Genomic DNA, 23,255 nt, shown 5'->3' with positions numbered 1-23,255 from the left:
CGAGTATAAAATGCAATTGTTTTTTTTTTTATTTCAACCAAAAATTTATCTTCACTGAAAAGATTTCTTGTATCTGGTGAGAGGAGACAAGAGCAATGAACGCATCACACCTGGGCACCCATTTCACTGTGTGACAGAAAGGGCTGTCAGGGAGCCGCAGTGACATGGCACAGGCTCAGCGATCGGTTGTCCTCCCTGCCCCAAATCTTCCCACTCACCTTCCATACACAAACGGATGATAATTTGGTAAAGCAGCAAAATATCAAAAGGTTAAACAGTTACAAGATGTGATTCTTGTACACAGAGCTAAGACAACCAGTGAGTAATAGCCCTTGCATGGTCGTATCCGATATCCAGATCCGTTCCCACAGAGTTAACCTGCTTGCTCATGTAAAAAAGAGGCAGCGTATTATGAGCTAAAAATATACTTAGCACCATAACAAATTCTTCTTCTCTATCAGTAATTAAAAGATTGTTTTCCCCTTCAATGTGACTGTGATTCTCCAGGAAATTTCAAAAGTACATATAATAATCTATTTAACCTGGACCCCTTCAAAAGTAGAGAAATTTCACTTACTTGCTCTTTAAATCAAGAGCAGAGAAAAACTAAATTACCGAATCTGTTTAATCTAAAACCTCTTGAGCTCCAGAAAATCATCTTGGATGTCCCATATCGTCACAAAAACTACCTGAGCCCCCAAATTTGATTTGCCATGTATTTCCAATCCTGGTGACCCACCACCATATCAAGTTACCCAAGCTAGAAAACTCCTGCCTCTCACATGTTCCTCACACCTAATCCTTCACCAAGTTTCACCAAGCCCTACAATTCTACTTTTATAAAATAACTCCCTTTCTTTCAATTGCCAATAGTACTCCATTCACTTTGTCCTGTTTCCAACAGATATGTTGTTTATTTCTCTGCCTCCAATCCATTCTCCATGCTAATTCCAGAGTGACCTTTCTTAAATGCAAATATAAGCCTATCACTCCCCTGATTAAAACAGGCTTTTAATAAAGTAAGGGCCACTCTCCCTCACTCAGCATCACCTACTGCTCCTGTTCCTACTGTCTGTGTCTCTCGCTCCCCCTTGATTATCCCCTGGCATTAGACACACAGAATTATATATGGGTCTTCAAAAGCAGTGTCTGGAGCCTCTGCTCTACGCCCTCTTTGCCTTCTTCCTCCAGATAACTTCATCTTTCCCTTAGGATTTACCCCTGACCAGGAATCTCTTACTGATATTCTACCCGGTAGTCCCACAGGCTCCCCTACTAACACCTTCACACCTCCCCACCTCCTGGATGACGACAACGCATACCCTCAGGGGCAGGGCTTTCTCCCATTCAACTATGTCTCGTGAGCACTAAACCTGGCACATAGTGAGGAGCATTCAATAAATATCTGTCATTTAGTGCCTTTAGGGTCTTACCAGTTTAACCTTATCTTATAGAGCTCTATGTTCCTAAAAAAAACAACAAAATCCATGTGGGGGGAGGGGTACTTAGACCTCCTGTGAAAGCTTCCATAAATGGTATGCTTTGTAGATGCCAAAATAAAACAGGCAATACGCTTAATTAAAAAAATAACATGAAAGTCATTTCAGACACCTTAAATTAATAACACAAGCACCTACAATTATATTTACATTTGTTATTCCTTATGTGCTAGAAACCTTTCAGGATAGCCTTCCCTGAAAGTTTCAACAAATTCACCGTTCCATTAAACTTATCTTGTTTAACACAGTATGCAGATGCTATTGCAGATGCTATTCAAACATTTATGCATGGAAGCAAAATTTCATGAACTAAGACTTAACCATACTATATGCCATGCACTGAAACTTTCTATAGTCGGTTCTGTTTTATTTCATTTCCCTGTGTGGAGACCTACTAAGTTAATTTCATGACCCACTAAGGAGTCAAGAATTACAGCCTGAAAAGCACTGTCCTAGAATACATGAAGGAAACTTGGAGAGACTACTATATTTTAAAAATGTACCGTGGAGGGAATGGAGAGAGAATGGCGAGGCAGAAGGAGGTCCACAGAAATAAAAGTAAAAGAAATTGGTGTGGGGGCAAGAGGTGAGACAGAACAAGCTAATTTAGAAATAGGAAAGATATACAGGAGCCCTGGCTGCTGTGGCTCAGTGGACTGAGTGCCAGCCGGCGGACTGAAAGGTCGCTGGTTCAGTTCCCAGTCTGGGCACATGCCTGGGTTGCAGGCCAGGTGCCCAGTTGGGGGCATGCGAGAGAGAACAGATTGATGTCTCTTGCACATCACGTTTCTCCCCTTCCCTTCCTCCCCGCCTATAAATAAATAAATAAATAAATAAATAAATAAATAAATAAACCTTTAAAAAAAAAAAAAAAAGATATACAGGAAAAGCCAGAGAGGGTTAAAGAAAAAGAGTAAAAGGAAAGAGCAAAATGAAAAAAAGCAAGAAAGACTGCAGAGGTAATTTCTGGGGGGCGGGAAGAGGTCATAGCCTCCTTGGGCTGAGGCGTTTTCTCCCATCATCATCGCCCCGCCTGTGGAGGGAATTAGCTGATTAATCATTGATCATGGCCTCCAAACTGCTCTAATCCCTAAGCCTTTAAAAACTGTGCTCCCCCTGTGTGTGGGGAAGATAACAAGAGTTACTCATCATGGTAGAAATTATTTAACCTGCAGCACAGGGACCAGAGCCTTTATCTGCAGAGGACTGGATGAAATCAGTGGGCGGGGGAGACTCCCACAGTGACTCCTGTAGAGGCGGCACATTACCGAAAATGCTGCCATGCAAAGTAAACAAAGCAGAGTCAGTTACAGCCATTGTGTCACACTCATCTCATCAGTGTGAAAAGGTGTGCTAATTCCAGCTGTGCAGAGCACCCTCTGACTTACGACAGAAGCCCGTACCCAGGGGCATCCATTCTAAGGTCAATAAAGGCTTCTTATAGGGTGTACTTATGGAATAAATTTAACCCCATGGTCCTAAGACATGCTTATTTACCTTTTATTACATTTCAGCTCATCCTGCACTGGAAATATCCTAAATTAGACAGTATTTATCCAAACTCTTTGTGTTATATTTTGAACCATTTCTTAGAGGTGATTTCTCAGTGAGCAAGACTTATTCCTGGAATAGGTGAGCCACAGAATAGCAGGCACTAATACTATATATGCTTGTGTTCTTTTTAACCTATACTTATTGCCATTTGTTGCTTCATTTAAAACTCCCAGAGAACTGGTAGGAGTGTTAAATGAGAACAGGTTGGTCTCACCTGCCCCTGCACAGCAGCCTGCATTTGCTCACAGGTGCAAGCAGGATAGAAAAAGAGAAAATAAAACCTAAAACCTTGGTGTACTTATTTTTTCCTTTTATCAGAAGGCAGTAGGGGAACAACAACAACAAAAAGAACCAGGAGGGTGGAGAGAGGGCTTATGAGCAGAGAAGAGAAGAGGGGAAGGACTAAAAACTGTTCAGGGCTGGGGAGGATGGCTTGAACCCGGGAGACACTGGGTAAGGTGGGCCTCCAGGGATGCTCGGGGGCCTCATACAGACTGGCAGTAATGGAAGGGATTGGGGGTAGGGTGAGATTCAGTCCATTTCAATAAGGATTTACTGAGTCCTCAGTTTCAGGTACTATTCTGGGGGCAGCAGGGGACACGAAGATGGGCCACCCTCTAGGAACTTATAGCCTATCATCTAGCAGGATAGCAATAAACCTAAATAGCAGCAACACTCTTCTGATGATGGTGAAACAATCTCTACACCATGTCATGAGTCAAGCAAACTGTGCTTGCCTAGGAAGCATGTCAACATTAGGGACAATAAACTGGGTACTGGGAAAAGAAGAAAGGTGTATTACCTTAAAGTATTCTTTAAAATTCAAAATCAACAGAGCAGAAATATTATGTCTGCACATAGACATGTCAGAGAATCAAAGGGAGGAACGTTCACACTAATGATAAAGAATTTCTACCATTGTGGTTATAAAAGCTGTGGTAACACTATGCAATCATAGCTCAGCGATGGAGAGCCAGCCTGTCTGAGCTTGAATCCGGGTTCCTTCGCTTGGCTAGCTGTTTGACCTTGGGCAAGTTACATACTTCTCTGTGCTTCAGTTTCCCATCTGCAAAAGGAAGGTGCCAGTTAAGACAGACTCCACAGGGTTGCTGTGAGAACGGAGTGAATCCAGGTTAAGGTAGGTAGAACAGTGCCTGCTTCACACTGGGTGCTCAATAAATGTTGGCTGGTGTCCTTTCTCCCTGACTGCCACCCATCCACTTAGGAGGTGGTCTGAGTCAAAGGGAGAGACCACTCAAACAAAATACAGCTCTCAGGGGGCCGGTGCAGACATCGCCAGTTTGGGTTTAACATCCACCTCTAAAAAAATGTCCTGCGAGACCTTGGGTGAAAGTGTCCAGCTCCCCTATCTGGGTTTCTGCCCCTTTATTGTTGTTTATCTCATGTTTCGAAAAGAAATATTAGTTGCCTCATGAGTGCAAGAAAAATTGGTTACATTAGGAGTTATCCAGAGAAGAGCAGATACATATGGATAGAAACTTAAAATAAACTTATTACCATTTTAAAAACTACTAGAATATAAAACTTAACTAGATGAGAATTTCAATAATCTCATATAAATAGAAATTCTCTCGTTTTTGTCACAGCTATTGAAATCTAAAACTGAAGAGCTGACATTTTAAGAACCTGGTTATAGAGTTTTCAATTTAAAGTGCACACCCATGCACAAACACAGACACACACAAAAACAACAACACTCTTGGGCAGTTGCCATGACAACACAATGCAGTCTACCAAGCTCTTTGTTATCCTGCTGAAGATGGTGTGCCAAAAAACAAACAAACAAAAAACAAAACACACACACACACACACACACACACACACACAAAACACTGATGTTAGATTCCTTCCTAATTAATTGGAAAGGTTAAAAAAAAAAATCTAGATCCACATGATTTTCATGTGTTTGAACTCAGAAAAGCAAGTCCTGAATATTTTAAGAAAAGATTTAAAAGTAATAACTGCAAGATCAATTATGGATCAAAGAAGTCCCAATGTTAAAGAAACCGGAAAGGTTTTCTTTTATTTTGTATGGTATATTACTTTCATCATCTCCTCCTAAGTTGTGCCATACTCTTTTAATGGAATAATCAATTTGTATAATACAATTTGGTTAACAGTCTCCTATTTTACTAACACATTTAAATACTTTCCTTTTGTGGCCACATATATTTCAATTCATTTGGGAGCCCATAATTCCACATGCTAATTAGAAATAAGAAAGAAAAACTGTCTCTAAATTACTAAGAGTTTGTATATTAAAAAAAAAGAGAGGAAAAAAGAAACGGTAGTGACAGGGAGAAAAAGAAGGGATAAATGGTCATTTTGAAGGCCGTGATAAAACACCGCCTTGGTTTTCCTTCCCCTCCTTGATCCGCCATCCTTGCCTCCCTTGCAGGTTTCTCTCTGTCTCAGCTGTTAGACCCAGACCCCTCAAGACTCAGCTGCAGTTTTCTCATTCTACCCTCCTTCCCTAGGTGGTCACATCCTTAGCCAGGGGCTTTAATTATCACCTGTGTGCACTTACATCCCCAGAAGGCTCTTTTCTGAATTCTCAATCAGTTGACTCCACTGCTTCCTAAGGTGGCCACTTTGATGCTACTTTAAAGGCCAACTGGGTCCTTCTGCAGTGCTCCTTACCTTGGTAAATGGCAGCCCTGAATGGTTCTAACACAGAGATACTCAATACCTGTCTGCTAAATGAATAAATGAATCAGTCAATGAAACCTGTTGCACAAACCAAAACACATAAGGGTCGTCCTAGATACGGCCCTCTTCCTCTTCCTCCACGATGAGTCCATACCCAAGTCCTGCCCATTTTGTCTCCTAATATTTCCCCAATCCATGCCATTTCCAAACTCCTCCAAAGCCCTCTAAGGCACCAGTCTTTGCCTGGTTTACTACAATAGCCCCTTAGCTATCAGAACGCGTGGATATAGCACACAGTGAAGTTAGACAAGAGAAAGGAAGAGAACCTTTACTAAATGTCAACTCTATGCCAGGCACTGACCTAAACCCCTCACATACACCACCTCATTGATCTTCACACTGGTCCATTTCCACAAGAAACTCAACTGAGCGTACGGCATCAGAGAGCCTCTCCTGGTCACAACCTTTGCTTTGTTTGGTCTCCACAACCAGAGTATAAGGATGGATATGAAGAAAATGATGATGATGGTGATGATCACAACTTACCGGAAACTTTTTCCAGACACTTTTATAAGCACTTTGCATTATTTCATTTAAGCCTCCCACCCTCCTACAAAGCAGATGTGATGATTACCCCATTTTGCAGATGAGGAAACTGAGCTACATAAGGCTTAAGTTACTTGCCCAAGGAAAAAACAAAAAAACAATGACAACAATAAAAAAACCGCAAGAAGTTGTAGAGCTATGATTCAGGATATGAAACTAGTACTGTTTAAGAATTTATGAAATACCTGCTTAACTTATAACAAGTTATAAGGACTGGTGAGGATGTACAGTTAGAAGAGACAAGCCCATTCCTGACCTCAAGGGTCTTGCATTGAACTTGAAGAGCCTGTCCGCAGGGTCAGAGCTGTTTGGTCATCATACCTCTCTACCCAGTGGAGAGAAGCCTCCTTCAACTCCAATCCCACCTTCGAAGGGTACATTTAAAGTACAGGCAGGGCCGCTAATCTCTTTTCCACCCCCAGAGCTACCCAGTTTTCCTTGGATAAGCCACCAGGAGGGGATGCTTTAGTGCTTATACTAAAATGGTGACAAGACAACATTTTTCTTACAAAGTCTTTATAAAAAAGCACCAGGGATGGCATGAATACTAGTGTTTGTTCTCAAGGTCTAATCTAGTACTCACAATTTTATAACTCCATCTGGGCACCTGGAACAGAGCTGCTGGCTGCTCTTGTCCTGTTTATGTTGACTCTGACCCAGCTGAACGAATCTACAAATCACAATAGATAAAAAGTAAGCTAAAGAGGAAACTACGTGCAATAAATTCAGTAGATCACACAAAATGAAATGAGCTTTTAAATAACAATAGTACCATATTTTGCCATGTATAATGCGCTCCTGTGTATAGGGTACACCCACATTTTTGGCCCAAACTTTCAGGAAAAATATCTTTTGTTTTAATATTTTAATTCAATTTTTTATTCATTTATATTCAGAAACAAAACTGATTATCATATTCCAGGGTATGATTTTGCATACGGATATCGTTATTGCTTTCTAGAGTTACACTTTTAATGCATAGACTTAAATAAAAGAGTTAAAAATATTTATATAGATACAGAATTAGTACTACCCATGTATAATGTGCATCCTCATTTTTCCCTCAAAAATTTGGGCAAAAAAGTGTGCATTATACAGGGCAAAATATGGTATCCTATGTAACATAAGACTTTACTTCTAAATGGCTGCCTGATTTTAGAGTGGGTTTGTGAAAAGTAAAGGAGGAGGGATTTAGCTTAAAATATAAGTCAGAACCATAGTTATAAGAATGGCAAGACATGTATACTTATTGCATTTCTATTTACTTAAACATGAGAAAAACAAGCTGAACCAAAATGTTCCTGAAGCCAAACAGATGATCTTGTGGGGCCTCACATATCTACGCACGACTGCGGCAGGAAACGTGGGGAAACACGAAGGAAGATACTGCAGTGAGACAAAGGGCAAGGGCAGAGCAGCGTCAGGCAAGGGACCCATCTCCTGAAGCAGGGACATCGCTGAGAATGCAAGACATGGACTCTGTTTCCTGAGGACTACAAGCCTCCCCAGGTATAGTCCAGTCGCTCCAAAGAGTACTCTCAACTAAGGTGGGCTGAGGAGAGCACCTACTGAGCACCATTGTACCACCCCGCCTCAGAGAAGACTGGGACCACGCTAAGCCAGTCTTAAAGCCAAGAGCCAAAGAGAACCACCCCAGGCCATCTCCGCAGGGTAAGAGGACACCTATGACAGGCAGAGGGCCACCAGCTTACTTCTCAAGAGCAGCCTGTCTGACACGTGGCCTGCAGTTGTGTTCTAATGTGCCCCAAGACGGTTCCAGGACAGATTCCCTTTTCACTTTTCTACTACTTAAAATATTTTCTTTTGATGACTACGGACTTTTTTATAATTTATTTTTAATTAGCCTCTTTAGAGGTCAAGCAGAGTGCTACAGCAACTATGAATTATTAAACCATTATGGCGCTACTGAAAAACTTTCAAATAGATAGCTTACTTTTATCCAAATTTTTATCTTCACCACATGAACATTTTTGATGCATTTTTAAAAAAAGAATGTCACATAACATCTAATATTTGTACCGAACTTTAAACTTACCAAATCATTTGCACAATCATCGTCAGAATTAAAAAACAACAAAAAAGAAAAAAGATTTGGCAGGGGCGGAGGCTTTGAGAAAGTAAGTACACTTCTGGGTGTGGCCAAGATAGCAAATAAAAACTATCCAAAAACCTGAGTGCAAAGGAAGGTACAGAGCATAGGGCTTGGCAATTAGGACAAAACTTATAAAGCCAAGAAATCTTCAAGAGTCTGAAGATCGCTGAGGGTCAACACTGCACAAACAGGCAGGAGGACCGGAAGCTGGAGGACAGGCTGCAGAAGCCAATTCTAGCTGCATCACCTCCCTCCCCACAATGCGGGGAGGTGGCCCAGGTGGCAGCTGTGATAGGCAAACCAGGTGAGGGCACCATCTTCACATGCCCTGACTTTGGTGAGTCTAGCCGACTGGGTGCAGAGCAGCAATGGGAGAGGGCACCTCACAGTATGGGGCAGAACTACACGGGCTCTTGCCCTGCCCTCGAAGCTCTGCTCTCTGGATCAGAGGAGCCACGAAGGGAGCCCCAGGACCCAGTTGGGATAAGAGGAGTTCCCGTCAGTCCCTGCACATCCTCGACCACCCCCAGTACAGCTACCTAATGCCCAGATAATGATGGAGGAGGGCTTCGTCTGCCTACAGCAATGCCCACAACAGAAGGAGAGGGGAGATACCACAGCTGCCGATAGGGATGGTCTGCCCTGACAGGAAGGGGCTACTCCCAGAGAGAGGAAGAGATGGCCAAGGCCCCTGTTTCTCCCCTTCCCCACAGGTATGCATCATAAGCAGAGGCAGCTAATATTATCAAGAGAATAAAGAGAACGCACAGTCTAAGATCACAGATACCCAAGAAGCACAGGAGCGGTCTCTAAGACAAGTCACTGAATGGCTCTTTCTGTGCTCTCAGCCTATGAAGAGGGATAGTAATATCTTCAGTCTATTGAACTGGAGAGGGAAGAGTTGTCTAAATAACAAATAAAACACTCAAGTGTTATACCTCTCAAAGGACAACATGTTAATATTCATAATAGGAAACACAGAATCTTATTACAGGACATGGGTTCCTTCCTTCCCTACAGGAATCCCTTTCCCACAGGCCTGCCCTTGCACCCTTCTTAGACTGTTTCCCAGGGGTGTTGGGGCCGAACAAGGCTGCATAACACTCCCCAAGATGGGAGAACTAGAAGTGGGCCCTCAGGGACAATCTGAGCTAAAAAGGCTCCAGGTGAAAGTCATGCCTGAAGTAGCTTTTAGCTGAATCAATGAGCCAGAATGTCAATCCTTGACATGTACACTCATACCCTCTGCAATAAGCAGAGTCGTAGCATTCAGTCGCTAACCCCAGGCAATTCATTCTTCCAGCCCACGTTCCTTACAAAGGTCCTTCAACTAATAAAAGGAGTTTAGCTACACTGCTGTGACAATGTGATAAAGAAGTGACTCCATGTCTTTGTGTCCAGGAGTGGGGAGGGGGCGGGGGCTGAGTTCCAAATGACTAAACTGGCTTCTCGGACGATGCGGATGCAGTCACACCAGTGGCTTTTGCAGTCAATAACTGTGCATTTTTGTATTTTACATATTGCATAGTAGATCTTACTAGTTCAAAGTAAAAAGCTGACAATATCCAACATAGTATAACGAATTCTATAAATGAAATTCCCTCCTTAAAAAAGAACGGATGATCAGTGCTCATTTGTATTATAGAATTTACATATGGCAAACTTATATGAATGAAGGGTCTCATTATAGAATTATCATAATTCTATATTTAACAAAGGCACTGTGCTTGTGTTTTGATTGGAAATTCCTTTAGTGTCAGTAGTTTGGAAGCCAGTGATGTTTGCCACTGAAATTCACATTCATAGGAATATGTTATACTTTCATGGAACTTTGCTTTAAGGGGCGTGGTGCACGCCCCTTAAAGCAGTTCATTTCTACTTCGATAGAATTTTATTTAATTCTCTAGTATCCTTGACTTTTTAAGGGCTAAACTATAATGAGAATATATTTATCTTACTGTAAAGTCTAATTATATATGCTTTAGAATTTTCTAAGACAGCTCTTTGGATCCTGTAAGTGTGAATAATAACTGCTAATAAAATTATATGGAAACAGAAAAAAAATAATAGTCTTCTCAAGGCATGTATTATGCTGAGGGAGTATCTACAGTGGTCTCATCAGTGTCTTCAGGATTTCTAGGTGAGGGATTTTTTTGAGAATCTGTTAAGTATGAATCTTCTCAGAAAAGCACACATAAACAAAAATTATGTGATTCCAAGGACTGCCTTTTGGTGGATCCTCTCCTTTCAGCTAGAACAGCCTAACAAAGGTCTATAACATTCTGAATTGGCAGCCTGATATCATGGCTTCCTGGTTCTTCCTCGGACACCATTCCCACCAGCAGCCCAGAGCTAAAGTGACCGCAAGGTCCTCAATAGGCAATATCCCAGGTTTGTTCTGAACCTGATCTGGAGGATTTGTTACCGCAGAACTGTGCTTGTGCTTCAGTTTGCAGCTTATGTGCAGGTGGTGAAAATACACGTACACATCATAAATTTTTATCATGAGAGGCAACGAGAATCTCAGGCAATAGGCCCTTTACCCCCAAATATAAGTTGGTGTTTCTGAAGTTGACCTTCTAAATGTTACTACTGTAGTCCAGGTAGAATTCATTTCCTTCTGTATTGACTATTTTAATTTTTAAAAAGTTATACTAGGTATGTTATTTTATTAAGACATTTGCATTTTGTCTCAATCTCTACATAGAAGTAGTTTACCTTGAATAAATGGAAAGATCATCCTCCGAGAGACCATCGAAGAGGTTAATTCCATATACTTCTTTCATGGGCTGGACCATGTTCTGAGGTTTAAAAAAAAAGAAAAGAAAGGAACCAGGAAGACTTTTTAGACATCTAGTATACTAATTATTTCCAGAAATGAAAATGAACCTGTGATATTTTTTCCACAAAAGAAATCACAATGTTTCTTGAACCTATGATGTCTGTCCAGAAGGTATCTAGCCATGTACTATGAAAAATAGAGACACTTATTAAAGAAGATACAATATATACAAGAAACATTGTATATAGGACAATGACACTTCAGTCCCCTTCAAAGTAGGCACCTTGGGACCTCACACAGTTCTCCCAGTCGCCATCAGCTGCCCCGTTGTATTTTCCTGAATCTCATTGACAGTCTGAAACCTCTTTCCTTTCAAAGGTGATTTTAGTTTTGGGAAAAGCCAGAAGATGCAGGGTGCCAAAGCTGGGCTGTAGTGGGGCTGAGTCACCTGGGTGATTTGCTGTTTCACCAGAAACTCTGCACAAGACGTGATGCATGAGTGAGTGTGTTCTCATGCGGACGCTGCTAATCACCAGTTGCCCATAGCTGCAGCCTTCTGAACCATCCACGTGGTTTCCATGGAGGAATGTTCAGGCTTAATGCAAAACGTGATGCAGATTTGTTGCTCTACTCACTCAGTCACCTTGAATGTGGTGGCCACACAGTACACATGTTCACTCAACAGCGTCTATTGCCCCCACTGACTATACAGTGAAGTTGTCATTGTTCACGCACATGCATTCCAGTACATTCTCCTTGTCATATCAATGTCACGCAAATTGTTCTCATTATATTATATTAACAATGGCTGGACTTTTTCCAGACAGACCTTGTATTCATTATACTTCTCAATTAATGGTTTTTTAACAATCTGATTTCATTTCTACTAAAAATACTTTGTTTTAGGGTAAAAAACTGTTAAATAATTATTAGTTGCTTTAGTATACTACAGGAGTTAACAGATGTTTCTGCATAGTGCCAGGTAGTAAATATTTTAGGTTCTTCGGGTCATATCATTTCAATAGCTACTATTCAATTCTGCTGTTACAGTACAAAAACAGCCACAGACACATATAAACAAGTAGGCATAGCTGGGTGCCAGTGAAACTTCATTTACAAAAACAGCCATCTGGATTGGGCCAATTGGTTGTAGCTTGCCAACTCCTGGGCTAATGGATTCAGTTCTTGTATTATCACATTTTATTTGTCACATTGACCTCTCATGACCTCTGGCTATTTCGAGAAATCAAATTTCCTCTAAAGCTAGATTGGTTCTTTTGTTATTTGCTTCCCCTTTTTCCCCCCTTAATATGTTGGTAACAGCAAATTGCACTGGGGCTATGCAAAGACTGGGAGGCCCAGGTCCAAACCCTGCATTCCAACACTGTGCCGAGCAAGGGAACAAATGAACCTGCGAGGGGGTGGGCTGCCAAAGAGGCACAGGATTCTCTTCACAATTCTAAAGTATTAAGAATTTCACTGTTATACATAGGAGCAAAAACCCCAATTTTATTTCAAAATGAAGCCATTTTCATTTTGTCTGTCTAGCCAACTGTATTTATTTCTGCAGTGCTCCAACACCACACATTAGAATGGTGTGAACAGGACACCACAAAGTCAGGAGATCAAGACAGATCAACTTAAGAAGCAGAAGCAAAAGAGAAGAGTCTCATGAATAATGGGAATACAAAGAAATATCCCTACTCAAAGGGAAAGGCGGAATCCCTACAAAGAGAACTAAATGAAATAGAGGAAAGAAAACTATCAGATATTGGGTTCCAAACAACTGATCTAAGGAAGCTCAATGAGCTCAGTGACCTCAGAGAGAATTACCAAAAACTACAGGGAAACTACAAGGAACTTACTGCAAACTATATCAGCATGAAAAAGGACACAGAAACTATCAATAAGAGACAAGAGGAAGTGAAGAATACAATTTCTGAATTGAAGAACACAGTAGAAGGAATCAAAAGCAGGCTGGATGAAGCTGAGGACCGAATCAGCGAGCTGGAGGGCAAGGTAGAAAAAAGCTCCCAGAAAGAGCAAGAAAATGAAAAAAGACTCAAAAAGAATGAAGAGCTGTTGAGGGAAATGCGGGACAACCTGAAACGTGATACTATCCATATAATAGGCACACCAGAAGAAGAAGAGGATGAGCAAGGGATAGAGAACCTGTTTGAAAAGGTAATGATGGAAAACTTCCCTAATAGGAGGACAGAAAACATCACAGAAGTCCAGGAAGCACAGAGGGTCCCATTCAAGAGGAACCCAATGAGGCCCAATGCAAGACACGTCCAAAAAAAAAAAAAAAGGCATGGTGTGAACAGGATAACGTGACCTTTCTTACTCTCAGCCTTTTAACTGAAAGTAGAATTTTAGAGATCATTCTTCAGAGCCCCCCGCTGGACCACACAAGCTCCCCACCACACACACCTCGGTCACTTTGGCGCTGTCTCCTGTATCGGTCATCTTCACTGGAGTGGAGCGCTGTGAGACAGAGCCCTCGTCTTCTCGGTCAGTGCCAGAGTCGTCCTCAGAGCTGCTGGACACAGCCTCCTCACTAGGGGGTGGCGGGGCGCTGGCTGCCGTTTTCCGCTGCAATACAGCTTCTTCTCTGTTGCTTTTGTTTCTTTGAAAAGATAAATATAAAGGTGAAGCATCTTTAAACAGAACCCTCAACAATCACTGCGCATCACTCAGTCCTAGTGAAGCATAAGACAATGACAGCGAGAAACTAGTTTCTGACTTCAAGTTGTGCTAAAGGGAAGACCTTGATATTTTACAATGTACATACATATACTGACCTAATTTGAATTTAAATCCTGTTATAAATTCTGGAAATAAACTGATATGTGTGTGTAAACCAGTATAGAAAAGTCTGACTGTGCCTTTCCTTGGTAACTAAAATCAGTATTTTTGAAATTTATGGTCCAAAAAAGACTGTATGTTTTGAGATATTAGTAAAATTAACTGTAACTTGTAAAAGCTTCAAGAAAAGGTCAAGAGCCAAATCCATGTATATTTCCTTCCCTTCTATGATTTTTATCAATCACAGTTTCAGTTGATTATTTGTACTAGAGTAATGAGCAACTGATGAACATGAACTAAATTTTAAAATTTATTGTGTTATTTGTAAATAATTGTATTTGCTGAACATAGCTTTCAATAGTATGAAATAGGCAGACTAAACAGAAAGAACTGACACTTACAAAAGTACTTATTTTTATTTTAATTCCAAATTTAATAGTAAGAATATTTTGAGAAAACATAATAATTTTTGGCCTTTATAAAAAATGTTTAATATTTCATTTTTTGGAAAAAATTATCTACGAGGGACTTAAAATACCATAATATTCTGAAATGTTCTAGGAAAGGAAAATGCCAGACTATGTGACCATAGATTAGATATTATAGAAAATAAATTAGTTTCTGACTTTCTGCAACTAAAAATTTCCAAGTTGATAGCATTTCTGTGCCATACACTAATATAGCTGGTCATTTATGTATTTGTCCTAGGAAATCCTTGAATTCTAAACTCCTGAGGATACTTTCTTTTAAATTCCTTAGCATCTGGTCCAGAGCTTAACACGTAGCTATTTAAAGCCACTTTGTTAAGCCATAGAAAGGGTGTGTCTGGAAAATGGTAATATATATCTCATTGTATAAATCACATGTAGCTAAAATCCAATTAGGACCTCATACAGGCTCCTAAATACAATTAAGGCAGTATCTACAGTCTGGTCAGGGTTTCTGGTTAGGGTCTAGAAGAAACCTTATTACTTGGATTATTCAAGTCAGTGGCAGTAACAGAGATTCTTATGCTAGAGCACAACACATCTCACTCCAGTCTCTAAACATGAAGATGTAAACATGATTTGTCTTCTTCCCTGTATTACTGGGTATCATAACAGTCTTCCCCCAAAATAGTGTTACAGTAATACACAGAAATCTATTAATCTCTCTATCTGAGCATATCTGCTTTAATGTTGCCTCAGGATGTGAACAAAAATACTACAAATAAAACAAAAAATAAATACTATGAATATAAATTTTTACCTAAGTATTTTATGTTGAGGAAATAGAGGACACTGAGCTATTTATAGGACATAGCACATAATATGTTACCTGTCTTTATATCTGTGATATTCCTAATTTAAAAAAATAAAATGCATCATGTTGCTTAAATTCCCATAAATTCCATTTTCCATGTCGAACCATTTTAGTGATCTGGTGCTATAAATAAACTACCTGTATAAATGCAATAAATGGACCGTGCCCCAAACTATGTGACTGTAAGTTGTTAGTTTTGGGTGGAGAATATATTGCAAGTGCTATATTACTTTACATGAAGCTTTAAAATTTCATTCTAAAATAAATAAAATTTCATTCTGTCAATATATGTAAATCTTACCCCAATACTGATTTTCCAGTTTCATCTGGTTTACGCACAGTAAATGGACTTGGATCAATGCCAACAGTCTTTGGCATAAAGTCACTGAAGAAAGAGGAAAAAATTTCTATGTAAATCACTGTCTATCCAGATAATATTGGCTTCCATTCAATTCACATTGTTGTACTATTCCTTCTTAGCCTCTGGAGCTACACACAGGGGTGGGCAAAAGTAGGTTTACAGCTGTGAGTACACAAAACAGAGTTTATTTTATATTCTGAGCCAAATGTTCAGGGGAGCTTAGGTGAACAGGGCCATAAAACCCCTTGAACTAATGACAGTAGGTAACTTCAATGTAATCAGTCTTCACTGTGCGTTTTCTTCATGATTATGAGGCCCAGTGGTTAAGAATTTAAGATTTTGTTTACTGGAACAGAGTTGATACCTGAATTACTGCTAAGATGTATACTGTCTGGTTGTATATCATGATTGGTTTTCAGGTAAAATTAAACTCATAAAAATCAATGACAAAACACTAAGCCACTCAGTTTTATAGACAATGCTTTTATTATACTATACCACCTAGGGAGGTGGACACAATGATCAAACACACGGTTGTATGAACTGAAATATCAACATCTACCCCATTAGGCTAAGGTTAATTCATTAGATCACTGCTGGAACACTTTAAATAGCAACTTTTAATTTACCACCTACTAAGAGCTAAAGCAATGTCCTCACTATACAATGCCTACGTATTACTGCTGAAGCCAGACCCAACTCCTCACTGGATGCCAAAAAAGCAATAGTTATTGGCAAGGATACTGTTCCAAGTATGATTCAATATCACATTTTTTTTGAAGATAAAGAAAGTAATATTGAATCTGACTCAAAATGCCTCTTAAACAGTTGGAAAACATTTTTTTTTGCTGTACCCAATCTTATTACATTTTTTTTTTAAAGGAATTCCATAGTCCTTTTATTTTAACAGGGAAATAAAAATGTTTAACAAATCGTGTCTTTCCTACTTACAATTTTTTTCCTTTTTATTGAATCTATTGGGGTGACACTGGTTAACAAAATTATGCGAGTTTCAGGTGTGTAATTGCACAGCACATCCTCTGTGCGCTGTGGTGTGTGTTCACCGCCCCAAGTCACATCTCCGTCCATCACCACTTATCCTCCCCAAACCCTCCCCCACCGCCCTCTCCCCCGACTTTGGAAATCACTACATTGTTGTCTATGTCCATGAGTTTTCTCTATATTTTTCTCTTTTACTCAATCCCTCCACCCTCTCGTCCCCCAACCTCATCCCCAACAGCTGTCAACCTACTTTCTATCTATGAGTCTGTCTCCATTTTGCTTCTTAGTTCATTTGGTTTATTAGATTCCACATGAGGGAAATCATATGGTACGTGGTATTTGCCTTTCTCTGAATGGCTTAGTTCACTTAGCGTATGCTCTCCAGGTCTATTCATGCTGTTGCTAAGGATAAGATTTCCTTCTTTTTCACAGCTGAATAGTATTTCATTGTGTGTTTTAAAAATTTTAAGTGGTTTAATTTTTCCTTCTTTCTTTTGAACACATGCAGTTGATCCTCATTATCTGTCGACTCCATATTTAGGAATTTGCTTACTCACTAAAATTTATTTGTAACCCCAAAATCAATATTCATAGCTTTCTTATCACTCCCAGACATATGCATGTGCAGAATAGTGAAACATTAGAGGAACTCAATGCTCATTTCCCAGCTGAGGCAGAACTCTGCCTTCTTGTTTTAGCTCTCATACTGTAAATAGGTATCCTTTTCATAGTCTGTTTAGTACCATGTTTTTCATATTTTTGTGCTTGCATGTGTGTGTAATCTCGCTGGCTAAAATAGCTCCCGAGCTGTGTGTTATAGAGAAAATAAGTGTGTTAGAGAAGGTTCATTCAGGCGTGAGTTATAATGCTGTTGGCTGTGTGCTCAATGTTAATGAGCTCAATGTTAATGAACTGACAAAATTAAACAAGGTATCTTTAAACAGAAACACAGAAAACAAGGTTACATACTGAATAGCTGATGAAACATTATGACAAGAGGCCTATAGGAACCTAACTCTGTATTTGTTCTAGGAGCAAAGGTTCAACGTTCTCTAATTCGGTGTTTACAGCAGCTTTCGAGAACATAACTCCTGCAAATAAAGGACATCAACTGTATATCTGTACATACATATACACGTAACCTCAGTCATCCTTTTCTGGATTGAAAAATTCTGGAGATGACAATGACCTTACAGTTTAAATTGATAAACTTTAATATGTTTAATTGAAAACCGAGCAAGTAAAAATTCTAAACTTTCTATCTGAAACTGAAGCAAAATGTAATTTCTAGGAAACAAAACCATAAAATATATTTCTACATGTACCATGTTAAACTTAGGCATTTGTATATCAGATTTGAAGAAAACTTAAAATACAAAAGCGTAAACTTCAGTTTAAACATAATAATCAAGAAGTGATTTGCTCTGCCTAATTTTCTTATTGTAGTCTTATCATTTTTCTAAAAGGCTCCACCAAAGTCTAAAAAAGACACAGAAAGATAAAGTTTGTTCAAAGGTGACAGACCAGGATGGAAAGTCTGAAAACAATGTCACATGAGCTACAAAAGAAAGAATGAAGGATATTTACCCTGAAAAAAAATGAATTATATTTTCCTCAAATATCTGAAGAGCTGTCATTCAGAAGAGGAACTAGGCTTGTCTTGGACTAATGAAAATTCCAATACAATAATGGGCACCATTTATCAGGTGCTATATGAGGCACTTGGTATATGAGTGAATATATATGTGTGGTTTCACACACACTGCTATCTATATGAAATGAAAGAACTGAGACTTAGGTGAATTGATAATTTTCTTAAAGTAACACATGTAGGCAGTGCCTGGTCCAAGATTCATATCCCAGCCTTCTGGAGCCAAAAGCTATGCTTTATCCCACTAATTATGTTAGCTCTCAACTTTGATGTTCAATTTTAAAAACTGAGTTTATGACAAATGACAAACTAGATCAATGGGAGAAAGATTTCAACTTAGTAAAGGGAAGAAATTAAATCCAGTTTTCTAACAGTAGAGAGGGCTGTTTCCTGACGTAGCAGGCTCCCAACCACGGGAGGTACTTAGAGGCTGAACCTGCTGGCGGGCTTGCAGAACAGATTTCTGGGAAAGACAGACACAGCTGTATGAATGAGGAAAACTATAGTTCCTAAATCCTTACAGTGTCAGAGCACTCACAACATACCGTGCTGAACTTGTCATAGCCAAGCAAAAGGTATCATCAAAACTACTCAGTTCGTAGGGTCGGAAGAACTCGTTGTGGATGTCAATCTCTTCTTCATATCTGTGAAATTTCTTTACTGTCAACTTCTTTAAGTTCGCAGCACAGATAACTAAGAGAGATATTGTCTGTTACTTTTAAAGTCTTTAGATTACATCTAGCAAATGTTTCTGTAGCATCAACTCTATTCACAGAGAGTGCATTGAACAAAGTTCCGCTCCTGCCTCTGGTACTTATGCACTGGGAAGAGATAAGACACGGACACAGGATATACAATGTAAAGCTGGTGTATGACAAGGAGGTGGGAGGGCCTTTGGGAATCAGGATAAGAGCAGGGAGTTATTTTAGAAGTTAAATTACTCATCTTTTTAAATTCTTTTTTGCTCTTAAATAAGTATTCTCTGCCTTCCAGATAAAAATCATATAGTTATTTCACCAGAGTTTCCTGTTTCAAATCCTGCTTATGGCCAATGTTAGACAATTGAAAGTCCTTTCTTTTGTACCAGAACAAGCAAACCTTCAAAGCCATATAAGTTATAATTTCACCCAGAATTTCAAGGTTACAAATAATTGAAAAATCAATAAATAATGTATTAAGAACTAAAAATCATTTTCAACCATCTTACTTTGTGGCCTTCGCCACCCAAAGTTGGGATGGTTAAGCACGACCAGGTGGAGTCCTCAGCTAGAGTGGTCCGGCCTGGCAGGGGGTCTCACCTAGTGCTCATCTGCAAGCTGGAGAACGGGCTCACCCCGAGGCAGGGGCATCACTGTGAGCCCGGATCACACTCTGTTTGAAACTGGGCAACAATTTAAATTTGGAGACATCATCCTAATGTATTGTACCTCTGAGGGTATTCTTTTAATTCAAAAATTTTCCTGCCTTTCTGATAATAAAATCCAATCTAAATTTTAGTGACTAAAATGCATTTTTATATACACATTTGTAATTTTTTTCACAGTTTAGATATAGGAAAGTTTTTAATCTCCTTGTGAGTGGTCTTCCTTTCCTCCCATTCTCCCCAAATATCTAGAAATATAATCAGTGCTGATTTAAAAATGACAAACTCCCCTGGCTGGTGTGGCTCAGTGGATTAAGCACTTGCCTGCAAACCTAAGGGTCACTGGTGTGGTTTCCAGGCAGGGCACAGGCCTGGTTTGCAGGCCAGGCCCCCAGTTGGGGGTGTGGGAGGCGCAGCCAATCCATATTTTTCTCATACATTCATGTTTCTTTCCTTCCCTTTCCCTCTCTCTAATGACAAACTAATATATCTTCCAAATGTTTATGGGACATACCTAATAATTGTAAGATACAATAGAAGACATTGGTCAACTTAGATAAAAGAAGTAGAACAAAATCCCTGCCCTTTAAAAAGCTAAGATGTCATGATAGCTTATCTATTGCAAGAGCAACAGGGCACTGAGTAGCCATTCGTTTCTTTCTAATAAAAAACTATATGTAAAGAATTTAGTGCTTTGAGTTCATTTAGAAATAACTCCAAAATATGTTAGTATAAAAACTAAAAGAGAAACAGTATACCTACCTTCATCATAAGGCAGTGGTAAATGTTTTATTACCTCTGGTGTCCACCAGTAAGTATAACTACAAAATTAAAAAAAAAAAAAAAGATAAGATGAACCAAATGTAAATGTTGGTTTTACACAATTCATGGGATAAAAGAGGTTGTATGGTCTATAGTAAGATGCTGCCTCACACATCAAAATTAATTTCTTTTCCTTTTTATAAACATGTTTGTGAAGCTTTTGGCCCAGGAAGTCTTCAACATGTTAATTCTTGTCCCAACCTCTTTCTTGTTTCAACTCTGTCACAGGTCAGCAGAAATGCCATAAACACATCTGAGAATCAAGATGCTCTGATGTACTTACTTTCAGATTTAAAAAAAAAAAAAAAAAGATTTGGTTATACTCCGGCAGATTCTCTGGGCTGCTGTTTACTCTCTCCGGGGACTGTGCCTGCCTTGCTCTGCCGCCCAGTGAGTGGAAGGTCCTTGACCCACATCCCACAACCAGGATACTCTTGAATGTAATTATCTGAGAGTTAGATTACTCTGCTCCATGTGTATGGGTCTGTGTGTACAGTTAATTAAAAGAGTTAAGCAAAATCATTAAGTGAATGGGTAGTCATGAACAACAAGTTCCCTCAGAAACTAGTGTTAAGCCCTGGTAATCTCTAATTGTCTAAGTATTCACTACTTGATGAGAGAGGCCAGTCAGAGTAGGAGACATAATTTCAATCATCTGGATTTCTACTAAAACACTTATCTGCTATGAGCAGAGAAGCTGAAAGAACCCTGAACTGCCTTCTCTCCAAAAAATGAATTTAATTCTAAATCAAATTCTGATGAAATGGGTATTTCGGGGGAAAATGTTATATCAAAGTTTATGAGAGCTAGGAAGGGGAATGATATGAAATGATTTATCAAACTTTTTAGTACCAGGTTTGCAGAATCATCTAACTAGCTGAATAATTTCAGTTAAGACACATTCTCTCTGCACCTCAGCTTCGCTTTTTTTTTAAAAAAGAAAATGGATATAACACCAGCTTTCGTTTATTCCCACAAATAAGCTGCAACACTGCCTGCTCCAGTTGTGTAACTCAGTGTAAGCAATGGTTTAATTTACACTTATAATATCCTGGCTAAGTTTGCAGTAGAAAACTGTGTCATAATAGCTTCAACACTTAAAGGCAGCAATTTCCAACCAGTGTCCTAAATAATTTTTAAAACATGCAATACCTGCCTATAACATCCAGCATAATATTAGCCATCCAGTGTGAATGAATCAAAATTATATCTGTTTTTTGTCAGATTGGCCAAAACTATATTTTTGGTGTACCTCTGGTTTTAGTAATTAGTTTATTTGTGCCATGAGATGAAAAAGGTTCACAGTTGCTGCTCTAAGGTAATATAAAATTTCAGAAAATCTACCACATTTACCTATAGTCAACTGCATCACCAAATACAACTATAGGTATTTACATTAATATCTCATTAAATAAGCATAATTAATTCGAAATTTTTTATCAGGAAAAAATTCATATACGCAGCCATTTATTTATATTAAGTTTAATGTAAAAACCAGCAGTGCTTCATTTACTGGGAAAGTAAGCTCAAATAGTAAGTTGGTTATTGCAATAACAACTTTGAGAAATATAAACTCTGACACATATATATATGTATTCTTTATTTTTTATTTGAGAAACATCAATTTGTTGTTCCACTTATTTATGCATTCACTAGTTGATTCTTTTTTTATTGTATTTTTTCAATTCCTATTAAGCCCCTTTATACACTGCTCCCTTCAGCGATCACCACACTGTTACCCGTGTCCATGAGTCCTGTTTCCCTTTTTGCTCAGTCCCTCCTCCTCCTAAACTCCCCTCCCTACCGGCTGTCATCCTGCTCTCCTTCTATGAGTCTGTTCCCATTTTCCTTGTTGAGTTTGTTCATTAGATTTTACATATGAATGAAATCATATGGCATTTGTCTTTCTCTGACTGGCTTATTTCACTGAGCATAATGTTCTCCAGATCCATCCACACTGTCACAAAGGGTAAAATTTTCTTCTTTTTTTACAGCCAAGTAGTATTTCATTGTGTAAATGTCCCACAGTTGTTTTATTCATTTACCTGCTGATGGACACTTGGGGGGCTTCCATATCTTGGCGATTGTAAATAACGTTACAATGAACATAGGGGTGTGGGGGTGTTTATGTTCTTTCGAATTATGTTTGGGTTCCTTCGGACATATTCCCAGAAGTGGGATCACTGGGTCAAAAGGCAGATCCATTTTTAATTTTCTGAGCTATCTACATACTGCTTTCCATGGTGGCTGCAGCAGTCTGCATTCCTACCAACAGTGCAAAAGGGTTCCCCTTTCTCCACATCCTCACCAGCATTTGTTGTTTGATTTATTGATGATAGTCATTCTGACAGGTATGAGGTGATATCTCACTGTGGTTTTAATTTGCATTTCTCGGATGATTAGAGACATTGAGAATCTTTTCATGTGTCTATTGGCCATCTGTATGTCCTCTTTGATTAAGTGTCTATTCAGATCCTTTGCCCATTTTTTCATTGGGTTGTTTGGGGGTTTTTTTTAGTGTTGAGTGTTGTAAGTTCTTTATAAATTTTGGTTATTAACCCCTTATCAGATGTATCAGTGAATATATTCTCCCATTCAGTAGGTTGTCTTTTTATTTTGTTGGTGATTTCCTTTGCTGTGCAAAAACTTCTTAGTCTGATGTAGTCCCATTTATTTCTTTATTTTTTGTTTCCCTTGCCTGGGAAGATACAGCCGATAAAAT

At 39.2% G+C, this 23,255-nt stretch overlaps 1 protein-coding gene across 2 annotated transcripts in view; it reads right to left on the bottom strand.

Moving 5' to 3' along the window:
* Positions 1-23,255, bottom strand: part of FIG4 (FIG4 phosphoinositide 5-phosphatase) — a 97,877-nt gene that overhangs the window by 20,609 nt on the left and 54,013 nt on the right. For both annotated transcript variants that reach the window (XM_054569825.1, XM_054569826.1), the window contains exons 17-22: positions 20,474-20,532; positions 18,894-19,041; positions 15,636-15,719; positions 13,658-13,853; positions 11,161-11,243; positions 6,913-6,999 (exon numbers count right to left, since the gene is read on the bottom strand). In XM_054569825.1, the coding sequence (XP_054425800.1) occupies positions 6,913-6,999; positions 11,161-11,243; positions 13,658-13,853; positions 15,636-15,719; positions 18,894-19,041; positions 20,474-20,532 (657 nt within the window). The remainder of the gene's footprint in view (positions 1-6,912; positions 7,000-11,160; positions 11,244-13,657; positions 13,854-15,635; positions 15,720-18,893; positions 19,042-20,473; positions 20,533-23,255) is intronic.

The sequence above is a fragment of the Pteronotus mesoamericanus genome, unplaced genomic scaffold, assembly GCF_021234165.1.
Source record: "Pteronotus mesoamericanus isolate MK-2021 breed Mesoamerican mustached bat unplaced genomic scaffold, CSHL_Meso_final contig_20, whole genome shotgun sequence".
Classification (NCBI taxonomy): domain Eukaryota; kingdom Metazoa; phylum Chordata; class Mammalia; order Chiroptera; family Mormoopidae; genus Pteronotus; species Pteronotus mesoamericanus.
Note: the sequence above shows the minus strand (reverse complement) of the source record. Positions and strands in the feature narration are given on the sequence as shown.